The 12,156-nt window shown below is 44.1% G+C and overlaps 1 protein-coding gene across 1 annotated transcript in view; it reads right to left on the reverse strand.

Moving 5' to 3' along the window:
• The window catches only part of LOC146356373 (vomeronasal type-2 receptor 26-like), a 48,175-nt gene that overhangs the window by 15,577 nt on the left and 20,442 nt on the right, over positions 1-12,156 (reverse strand). Inside the window, exon 4 of the mRNA XM_084830076.1 lies at positions 3,005-3,116. Coding sequence (XP_084686202.1) covers positions 3,005-3,116 — 112 coding nt within the window. The remainder of the gene's footprint in view (positions 1-3,004; positions 3,117-12,156) is intronic.

Below are 12,156 nucleotides of genomic sequence, written 5' to 3' on the forward strand. Positions count from 1 at the left end.
TAAAGACATTTCGTGGTATTCTTTTTGAGAAGGCCACACAAATGCCATGACTGATCATGAGGGGTGTCAAGGCCCTCATGAACCTCTCTCCATTGTCCGTGTCTGGAGCATAAAGTCCAATCCACATCCATCCGAAAAAGAGGAGGAGCTGGACGATCCCCGGGTACTGGGTTTCTTCCTTTGGGGCCATCCGGTAGACAAATGGAAACTGAGTTTTATCATTAGGAATAATTGGAACATGTGCAACAAAGCCGTAACTCATCTAGGGAGGAAAGGAAAAACAAACAACCTGGTGTTTAACTTCACACCACACACCCCGGATTTTGTTTTGTGTTGTTTCATTCTGGTGCTGGTTTTAATTTGGTTTTATTTTGCACAGTCCTTATTTTGCTTTGATGTTCATACCTTGTTTTTAATGTATTATAAATAAATAAATAACACAATAAAGATCAAATAATTGTTGACCAGAAATTATTAATATCTAACAAAAAACAGGCTCCAGAAAAGGAGATTGTTACCTTGTCATGGTGCTGGGTGTCTCTATGATAGGTGTGGGGTACATGTTGAGATGGGTTGCCAAAATTCCCCATGGATCCTTCTTGGTGCAGCCATTCTGTGTGTGACTTGGCAAAGAACTACACTGGTTCCCTTGATAGTGGAACCCAAGCCACTCCACCCTGTCTCAAAACAACAGCATCCCAAAGGCACTCCCTTTCTTTTCCCTATACGAGCGAATGCTAATCTTCAACTAATCCAAAATACAGTAGAGCTGTAGAGTTGAAGACACTACTAGATGTAGGTTGAACCTGCTCTTTGCTTCAAATGAGCCCACCATAGAGGGAAGATTTAGCCCTCACACACGCATCTGTGTTCCTGAAACTGTTTTGGTGACACATTATCACATTATTCAGGAATTACACCTAACAAGGGACAACATTAGCAGGAAAAGCTGCAGGGCCATGCCCTTAGCTAAGGTGTGGGCAACGTTGTGTGTCCACAGGGCGCCATTGCCACCAGATGTGACCATGAAACTGATATTGTTTCATAGCAGCATCAGGCACCCCACAGTCCATCAAACACACCGGGGTAACATTAGACCCTCATTCAATCCATCAATCACTCTTTGTCACGATCAAATGACCAAAATAATACAATAATCAACATAAAACATGTTGACTAATAACAAGGAATAAGACTATGTATGTATAAAGGCAAAAAATTATAAAAATTCTAGACATTTCAAAGAATATATATATTTTTTGAAAGAACATATATATTCTTATATATATTCTTTGAGAGAAAATATATATTCTTTTGAAATATTATATATATATATATATATATATATATATATATATATATATATAATGAGTTGAGTAAATTCTTGACGGATTTTGCCTGCTACTGCAGAAAATATGGCAGAAATAAGAGTAATGGATGCTTTTTTATCAGAGAGAAATAAAAGGACATAAAATGCATGCGGGCGTCCCGGCAGTTTAGATAAAATGGGATCGATAAAAGTTTTACGAATGTAATGATAAAAAGGAAAGTACAGGAGAACATGGGTCGCTGTTTCAATCTCTCCTGAGTTACAGGGACTCTTCCATTCATAGTAGGGAGTTTTATGGAATCTGCCCTCCAATGCAGCTGTGGGGAGGGATCTGAGAGGTGCCAATGTAAAAGCTCTGTGGTACTTCTGGACTGAGAGTGAATAGAAGTAATTTGCTGGTTTGTGAAGTCAAAGTGCAGTATCAATTACAGTGAAATTTGAAGTTAAACTCAAGTCAACTTGATGTTCAGTATCTGCTGGGTGTTGTTCTGGCCTCCTCATATGCCAGAACAATAAAATAACTAGGGGAGAGTCCATAACACAGAAGCTTTTGAGGTAAAACTTTAGTCCAGAAAGATTGAGATTCATCCTGAAAGATGAATGGAGCTAGGCCTGCTGGGAGACCATCATTCAGGTATTACAGTCATGGATTGACAACATGAGCAGAAAAGGCTGTGGGAGTGTGTCTGTAGCTCAGAGAATGTTAACATCACAAGAAGAGCCATGCTGGAACAGACCAAGGGTCCATCTGGTCCAGCATTCTGTTCTCACAGTGGCCAACAACACCCTCCTGCCCAACACCCTCCTGCCCATTGGCATACTGCCTCTGAGACTGGAGGTAAGATGAATCTGTGGGTTGCATTGTAGAACTCAAAATCACAAAAAGATAAGAAGAGTCATGGTGGATCAGACCATGGGTCCATCTAGCTGAGATTTCTGTTTTTGCAGTGGCCAACCAGTGCCCATGTGAAACCCAGAGCAGGACAGGAGGGCAACAGCACCCTCCTCCCACACACCCCAGCAACTTGTGTACATAGGCATAGTGCCTCTGAGACTGGAGGTAACATGAATCTATCGGTTGCATTGTCCCTAGTGGAAGCCTGTGGGGGCTAAAACCCAGCACTATCATCAGAACCAGTCACACAGCTGAAATCCAAGTGTAGAATCCAACAAAATTCCTACTTAGAGTAGACCCATTGCAATGATTGGGACAAGTTAGTCAACCAGTGATTCTTCTGGGGGGAAAAAATGTGCAGGTAGGGCACAATATGTTTCCCAGCATAATCAGGCGGGCAGGCTATGGGAAAATACAGCAGCAGAATCTTGGCGGTGACCAGGTTGGTATGCATGTTACCCACCCCTGTCTTAGCTTCTCCCCTGTTGTCATGTGCATCGTGCCGACTTCCCTATGTTCTAGTGTAACTGCAGCAGTGAGGAGATGGGAATCTTTTCGACAAGGGCTTAAGGATCCTGGAAGATGAGGGCCAAGCAATTGCTCAGTTCACATTTCTGTGCACCTAGCATCCTCTCCACCCCCAATTCATACCTGTGGGATTTTGTAGATGCCCGACATGGTTGAAATCAGGATGGAGAGGTCAGATTCAGCCCCTTCAAGGACAGCCAGCACGTGATTCCTTCTCCCACAGTTGTAATTTGGAATATTGTTTTCGCCACCAGCAGGCAGCTGCAGCATCGCATAGGAAGTGGTTCTTCCATCGAAGAAGGACTTATAGACATCGTAGCCCAGGGTGATGTTGCGTAAGAGCCTGGGAGTCTGATTGATCTCCTGAATGGCAAACAAAAAGGACAGAACGTGCCAGTACCTTGGACCTAGCAAACTGCAAAAGAATAAATGAAATGAAAACAGATCAGTCACCCTCTCATCCTCCATGCAATGAAAACAAAATGTCATTTACTTTATTTTACAATTCTGAAGCCCTTTAAAGAGAATATAAATCTCAGAAGAGCTGATCCTCACATAATGGTTTGTATATTTGCAGGCAGCAGCAAGCCTAACCTTGTTGCAAGGTAAATAAATATACATTTGCCATTAAAAACAAAGATGGAGAGATTATGCTTCATTCCTGGAGAAGACAAGTGCAGAGTCTTCAAAGAACAGGCACAGACACGTCTGTCTGTCTGTCTGTCTGTCTGTACAAACACACACAGATTTCTATACCACCCCATGACTGAAGCTCTCTGGGCATTTTACCAAAATTAAATGGTATTATACAAAGCGTAAAACCATTTACATTAAAACAAATAAAGTGAAACCATGCAGACAGAGAGCAGTATCCAACGGTGACATTCCGTAAACTCAAATAATGCTAGTGGGGCTTTTCCAAATCTTCCTATTGCACAACGGTTTGCACAATATGTTGTACAATGGGTGCGAGCAGTTGCGTACATGAAGCAGGATACCCAGTGGGTTGCACAACAGGTTGCACAATGCATTGCACATGCATAATACAAAACCACTTGCACAACCACACTTGCACAAATGGAACTTTAGTTGGATTCTTCTCTTGTGCATATGTCAGAACCTAGTTTCTGCTAGCGCAACGTCACTTGCCCTAACAGAGTGACACAGTTGGATTTGGATACTACCCAGATAACATACATCTAAAACAATTTTAATCAACTATAGGACAATTCCAGGACCTGATTAAAGACCCACCATATGCTCTCAAATGCCTGCGAGAAGAGAAACATCTTAACCTGGCTCCAAAAACAAAACAATTTTGGCACCAAGTGAGCCGTCTGTCTGTCTGTCTATCTGTCTGTCTATCTGTCTACCATCTATCTATCTATCTATCTATCTATCTATCTATCTATCTATCATCTATCTATCATCTACCTACCTACCTACCTACACACACACACTTGTGTGTGTATGAAAATTTCTACATCTACATGCTCCGAAAACTTAGTACAAATGGCCTTAATCTGGAGGACAATTCATAGGCATTAAACCATAATACCTAGGGGTGTAAAACTCCCTTACCTTGAATCCTCTGGGGGTCTGGGGAGGGGAGGCAATCCGGTCCTCTCCCCCAGAATCCTCCCCAGCCGGCTCCGCTCTGCAGCGAGTCTGCCAAATCACAGGCCGGGGCCGGCTGCTGCCGAACTTCCGGCTGTGGCCAGTCTCTGGACGCGAATGGCATCCGGCCTAGCAGATGCCATTTGTGTCCCTTCCCCTTCCGTGATAGGCTACATAAACTTTACGTAGCCTATCACCAAAGGGGAAGGGACGCAAATGGCATCTGCTAGGCTGGACACCATTCGTGTCTGAAGACCGGCCGCGGATGGACCCGGCTGGATCCGGGCCCGGCGGTGCCAGCTTGCCAGGTAGGATCCAGCTGGGTTGGACTTCGCGAAGTGGGGTGGTCTGTTCCGCCATGGACTTACAATCTCCCCCCCCCCCGAATCCATGGCGGAATTCTCCACCATCCCTAATAATACCTCTGTTTTGTTTTTTCTCCTAAGGAACTTTCCACTCCAGGAATTCCAGACTCCGAGTCCTGATTCCCATTTAACAGCACGGCTACCAATGGGGGCAGAAGCTGAAACATTTAGCTTAAATATATTATTTGAATCCTCTGTTGTTAGTCTTTCTATCTTTCATCTCTCTCTCTCGCTCTCTCTCTCGCTCTCTGTGTGTGTGTGTGCATTCTGCCATTCTTACCAAAAGAAAGAAAAACTGGAGCAGCCTGATGCAAGGCATTTCAATTTACCTTCACTTAGCTTAAAATATATATTTTTAATACTCTGTTGTTAGTCATTCTAACTTTTTTATATAAGAATATTCCTGATATAAAGGTTAAAAAACTCTACCAGTTTAAGACCAGAGTTAGGACTATCTCATGTTGGCTCAAGCTCCACAAAGCCAGAAAATTGGAAGCTAAGGCTGATGCCCAAACTGATATGTCCTGTAATCGGTGATGATAATGTGCAATATCGGGTCTTGTGCTTATTTACAACTTCCCCTCTGTGCACCCCATTTTCCCTTGGTCTTTGAGCAAGCTTTTTTTTTTTAATCATTGCATTTTTCTGGTTTTTGAAAAGGAAATGTATAATTACAGTCTTGGCAATCCTACCCTCTCCCCATTGTATTTGAATCTGCGTTCCTACAAGTTTACTTGTATGAGAAACGGTATTATGAATACTTAACTAGTGGTAATCATGATTTCATTTCAAGAAACAGGACTCTAAATTCTTGAGCCCCGTCTGTATAGAGACGCTTTCCAAAGCAATTCCATTTAAAACTGCATTTTCATCAAACTGGATTTACCCTCCCCCCCCCAGGTGCATGTGGCAATGAAAGCGGTGTATACCAAACAAAAAACTGCTTCTGCGTTGCAGACTGCAAATGCAGACTCAGGCATACATAGGTGGAGACTTGTGGCAGATTTAGAACAACAGATTTCTCCACCCTGCTGGGGAAGGGCAGTGGAAGTCAATGGGACTTACTTCTAAGCAGGCCTGTTTAGCGGGCTGTTCACAGGGCAGAAGTGGAGATTTCAAAGTAATCCCAAAGCAACACGCTGAAGGCTCAAACAGGGAAACACAAAGCACCTTTTGAAGTCATCACCTCCTCTCAAGGTAATTTCCTCCTTCCAATTCTCACCCCCCAAACCTTCTCTTCCTCCACCTGCCACCAAGACAAGGACCCTGCCAAGCCCCACCACCACCAAGGAGCCAATGGGGCCAAAGTTGGCAAGAGCCCCAGGCTGGCAGGGAGCTGTTGGGGGGGGGGGGCAGGCAGCAGCATCAGAATGGTGGCTCCTTCCATTTCCATTCCCTTTGCCTCCTGTTTGGCTAAATTTCTTCCCTTCTGTTACATCCCACTGCATCATGACAGTTATGCAAAGGTTTCCCCACTCCTCCCTCAGCTCCCTGCTGTGCTCTGAAAGTGCAGTGCGTGTTCAGTTGTGCACACCTCTGGAAAAGTGAGGTTAAATTCTCTTGTCTTCCCACCCCTTCTCTCTGTTCCTTGCTCTTAAGGGCAGTGGAGGACAATGGCAATTGCAGTTTTCACTGCAGATGTGGAGATATCGAAAGGACAAAACTCATCCCAAAGCCATGTGGTCACTAGCCACTTCACCTTTTCAAGTCTGCTCATATGCACCTTTGCAGATTTGAAACAAAAGGCTTCCCCATCCCTCCCTCCACACAGAATAAACCCCCAGTAACCCCCTCTTCTCCTTCATGGATCACTGACTTGTTGTGGCAAAGGGGCTTGCATAACTGAAGGATGATATAAGCTATGCTGTGCAGGGCCACCCAAGATGGACAGGTCATGGTGGAGAGTTCTGACAAAATGTGGTCCACTGGAGAAGGAAATGGCAACCCACTCCAGTATTCTTGCCAAGAAAACCCCAGGGAACCTATCACAAGGCTAAAAGAGATGATGCCGGAAGATGAGACCCTCAGGTCGGCAGGTGTCCAATATACTACTGAGGAAGAACAGAGGGAATTTCCAAGTAGCGCCAGAAAGAGTGAAGCGGCTGGGCCAAAGCCGAAAGGACACTCAGCTGTGGGTGTGTCTGGTGGTGAAAAGAAAGTCCGATGCTGTAAAGAACAATATTGTTTAGGAACCTGGAATGTAAGGTCAATGAATCAAGGCAAGCTGGAGGTGGTCAAACATGAGATGGCAAGATTGAACATCGACATCTTGGGAATCAGTGAACTAAAATGGACAAGCATGGGCGAATTTAATTCAGGTGACCATTATATCTACTACTGTGGGCAAGAATCCCTTAGAATAAATGGAGTAGCACACATAGTCAACAAAAGGGTGGGAAAAGCAGTCCTGGGGTAAAATCTCGAAAGTGATAGAATGATCTCAGTACGAATCCAAGGCAAACCATTCAATATCACAGTAATTCAAGTCTATGCCCCAAACACTGAGGATGAAGAAGCTGAGGTTGACCAGTTCTATGAAGAGCTACAACACCTTCTAGAACTAACACCAAAAAAAGATGTCCTCTTCATCATACGGGACTGGAATGCTAAAGTAAGAAGTCAAGAAATCACTGGGATAACAGGCAGGCATGGCCTTGGTGTAGAAAATGAAGCAGGACAAAGGCTAATAGAGTTTTGCCAAGGGAACATGCTGATCATAGCAAACACTCTTTTCCAACAGCACAAGAGGCAACTCTACATATGGACATCACCAGAAGGTCAATATCGAAATCAAACTGATTATGCACTTTGCTCCCCAAAATGGAGACGCTCCATACAGTCAGTAAAAAACAACAACCTGGAGCTGACTGTGGCTCAGATCATGAGCTGCTTCTTGTAAAATTTTGGCTTAAATTGAAGAACGTAGGGAAAACCACTAACCCATTCAGGTATGACCTAAATCATATCCCTTATGAATATACAGAGCAGGTGAGGAATAGATTTAAGGAATTAGACCTGATAGACAAAGTGACTGAGGAACGATGGATGGAGGTCCATAACATTGTTCAGGAGGCCGCAACTAAATCCATCCCAAAGAAAAAGAAATGCAAGAAAGCAAAGTGGCTGTCTGATGAGGCTTTACAAGTAGCTGAGGAAAGAAGGGAAGTGGAAAGCAAGGGAGAAAGGGGAAGATATATCCAACTGAATGCAGAGTTCCAGAGAATAGCAAGGAGAGATAAGAAGGCCTTCTTAAAAGAACAATGCAAAGAAATCAAGGAAAACAATAGAATGGGAAAGACTAGAGATCTCTTCAAGAAAATCGGAGATCTCAAGGGAACGTTTTGTGCAAAGATGGGCATGATAAAGGACAAAAAAGGCAGGGACCTAACAGAAGCAGATGAGATTAAGAAGAGGTGGCAAGAATACACAGAAGAACTATACAGGAAAGATCTGAATGTTCTTGATAGCCATGACAGTGCAGTCACTGAACTTGAGCCGGACATCCTAGAGACTGAAGTCAAGTGGGCCTTAGGAAGCATTACTAACAACAAAGCTAGCGGAGATGACAGTATTCCAGATGAGCTATTTAAAATCCTAAAAGATGTTGCTGTTAATGTGCTGCACTCAATATGCCCACAAATTTGGAACACTCAACAGTGGCCACAAGACTGGAAAAGGTCAGTTTACATTCCAATTCCAAAGAAGGGCAACGCCAAAGATTGTTCAAACTACCGCACAATTGCGCTCATTTCACATGCCAGCAAGGTGATGCTCAAAATCCTACAAGCTAGGCTTCAGTAGTATGTGAACCGAGAACTACCGGAAGTACAAGGTGGGTTTCGAAGAGGCAGAGGAACTAGAGATCAAATCTTCAACACTCGCTGGATCATGGAGAAAGCAAAAGAATTCCAGAAAAACATCTATTTCTGCTTCATTGAATACGCTAAAGCCTTTGATGGTGTGGATCACAACAAACTCTGGCAAATTCTGAAAGAGATGGGAGTACCAGACCACCTTACCTGTCTCCTGAGAAACCTGTATGAGGGTCAAGAAGCAACAGTAAGAACCGGACATGGAACAACCGATTGGTTCAAAATTGGGAAAGGAGTACGACAAGGCTGCCTATTGTCACCCTGCTTATTTAACTTATATGCAGAATACATCATGAGAAACACTGGGTTGGATGAATCACAGGGTGGATTTAAGACTGCCAGGAGAATTATCAACAACTTCAGATACACAGACGATACCACCCTAATGGCAGAAAGCGAAGAGGATCTAAAGAGCCTCTTGTTGAGGGTGAAAGTGGAGAGTGCAAAAGCTGATTTGAATCTCAACATTAAAAAACTAAGATCATGGCATCTAGCCCCATCACTTCCTGGCATATGGTAGGGGAAGAAATGGAAGCAGTGACAGATTTTATTTTCTTGGGCTCCAAGATCACTGCAGACGGTGACTGTAGCCGTGAAATTAAAAGATGCTTGCTCCTTGAGAGGAAAGCTATGGCAAACCTAGACAGCATAGTAAGAAGCAGAGACATCACCTTGCCGACAAAGGTCCGTCTAATCAAAGCTATGGTTTTCCCAGTAGTAACATATGGCTGTGAGAGCTGGACTGTAAGGAAGGCTGAGCGCCGAAGAATTGACGCTTTCGAACTGTGGTGCTGAAGAAGACTCTTACGAGTCCCCTGGACTGCAAGGAGGTCAGATCAGTCCATCCTAAAGGAAATCAACCGTGAGTGCTCATTGGAAGGACAGATACTGAAGCTGAAGCTCAAACATTTTGGCCACCTAATGCGAAGAGAAAACTCATTGGAAAAGCCTCTGATGCTGGGAAAGATTGAAGGCAAAAGGAGAAGGTGATGGCAGAGGATGATATGGCTAGATAGCATCACTGATGCAATGCATGTGAACTTGAGCACACGCTGGGAGAGAGCGGAGGACAGGAAGGCCTGGCGTGCTGTGGTCCATGGGGTCACGAAGAGTCAGACACGACTTAATGATTGAACAACAACAAGCCCCCTCTTTGGCCAGGCAGAAGGGTACAAGCAAGGGGCCAGCTGCTTGTAGGGTCAAGTAGCTGCCACCTCTTTCTTTCTCCCCTTCTTCCTGCCACCCAATCCCTGTGGCCTTTGGTCTGCTGCTCCTCCTTCCAAGGGAGTTTCCTCCTGCCAACTCACATCCTTGGGTGGTGCAGCAGCCTGACACTGACTAGACATGTTTCACATGCTGTTAAGGCTCATTTGGGCAGGGGGGAGCACAATCATTTGCTGGTGCACACCTCACGAAAAGCGCTTATGATGCAACTTTCCCTTCCGCCTATCAGCACTGATCTCCCCAGCAGGCTGAAGGCAGGATTGCTAGCTGAGATCATGCAGACACCCAAGCCACAATGAAGCTGGTGTGAAAGGAAAATACATCACAATGTGACGTTGCAAAAATGTGGATTTTCCAGCATGAGAATCCTCATTTGCTGCGGGGAGGGGTAAACCTCATGTCCCATGATCACTTGTGAGGTGCAGTAGAACCAGAGTAAATCTCTCATGTAGATGGGGCCTTGGGAAGAAATTCCCTGGATAGAGGAGATTGTCCCCTGTAGACAGTCACTCACCCCATGTAGAAAGTGATGAGAATGGTGGGGGGGTGGGAGCTCGTGAGCTCGTCCTCACTTCCCTCCTCACATGCAGAGCTTACACATGATGAGAATAACCGACTAGGGCTGCATTCTCACAGCCATCTTCATAAGCGTACATATGACAATGCCATTGCAGTGAGATGGAGGGAAGAATGCTTCTTGTGGGGGGCAGGGGGAATAATGACAGGGCAATTCTCCATCTGTGGGGCAGGTCTCCTTTACAGCTGGATGCAATGATAGTTTGAGGTAACTGTTTCCAGCTGGAACTATATATGTGCAGCCTGTGGCAAGACATTTCAACTCACCTTCACATAGTTGCTCAAATTTTCAGTTGTTTCCAATAGGAAGGCACACCTCCTTCATGAGCAAGAATAATGTACATCAGTAGTTTCCATCAAAATTTGAAATACGTGATATGCTGAGCCATGATTTGGAGAAAAAAGTAGAAATGTGCCCATTTCCAGTACCTTTGAACTTGCTGTATCTGTGGCAACTTTGATCAGATTGGTTTGAAATGTTGCATAATTGGAGACCTCATCAGGTAAACTGTGGAGTCCAGGTTTTAAGGTATTAGCTCAACAGGTGTCATTTTCATAAGCAGTAGAATATTGTGACTCATACTGGCCCAAGTGTGGTTTTTCAGTAGAATGAATTACTTTCTAACTGGAGATATGTATGTTTTGCAACCCACCTTAACTAAAGGGACACTCCTGTGTCCCTTTAATTATCTTCATAATTATACTATTGTTAACTTGAAAAGAGACATAGTAATATTTGTATTTAGAAAATGTTACAAATGTTCAGAAAAGGCTATGGGACTGCATTTAACAAATGGACAAAACAATATAAATAGTTAATAAAGAGGTTATCAAAATGTTATTAATAAAACAATGAAAACAAATTTCAACAGGAACCTTAGGCTTACATCTCCTCCCAGCCCATAAGCTGACTATTATCAAACTATTCCAGTATGGAAAGGTAAATCCATATCCAGCCATCCAAAAGAGTTGGTCAGAGATGCTCTCATCGCCATCAGAGCCAGTCAGCGCAAACAGGCAGAAGCTCCACTTGTCTCCATTCAAGCCATACCAGGGGGAGAGGAAATGGGAAAATATCAAAAAGTATCCCAGAGAAGAAGGAAGAAGTAGTAGAAGAAGCCATTGTATGTGTCCAGAACATCTCAATATATTGGTCAGAGTCAGGACAGATCCCATCCCCTGCCCCCATGTTTTCTATCAATTTCCTCAGTTGCATGAACCTACATAGGCATATCTAGGCATATACCCTGCTTTTCAGCAGATTTGCTGAACAGGTCAGTATGAGAAATTGCACATCAGTACATATGCACATTCTGCCAAACATTCCGAAAGTGAGTTATCAGGATCTTACTATCAACCAAATGCTGATGTCTAGCTTCAGCTGAAACTTATGTTTCAGCAAAACCCCAAGAAGCCTTCACAGAGTTGGATTATTCCACAGCGGGCATCCGTCTGAATCCATCATGGCTGCTCTAAACCCTGCAGAAGCAGAATCCAGTGGTCCTTTTGGCCTAGCAGGACCAAACCAACATTGGTAGTCTAGTCCTTGAATGAAACAAACCATCGGGCAGCCACAAGGATTCGCTGCCTGTGTCTTAGGTTCTCCGCAAATCACTTGTGCAAGAAATCAGCTGAGGAGCACCATAGTGGAGAAGTCTTAGCGATGTGGGGCTATGATGGTGGCCAGAGAAGAAGCCCCCAGACCCAAACAGAGTCCTCAGGACACACTGTGGTTGCCAAAGCACACTA

The sequence above is a fragment of the Heloderma suspectum genome, chromosome 2 (genome assembly GCF_057233095.1).
Source record: "Heloderma suspectum isolate Gila_16-S chromosome 2, 16-S_ref, whole genome shotgun sequence".
Lineage (NCBI taxonomy): Eukaryota > Metazoa > Chordata > Lepidosauria > Squamata > Helodermatidae > Heloderma > Heloderma suspectum.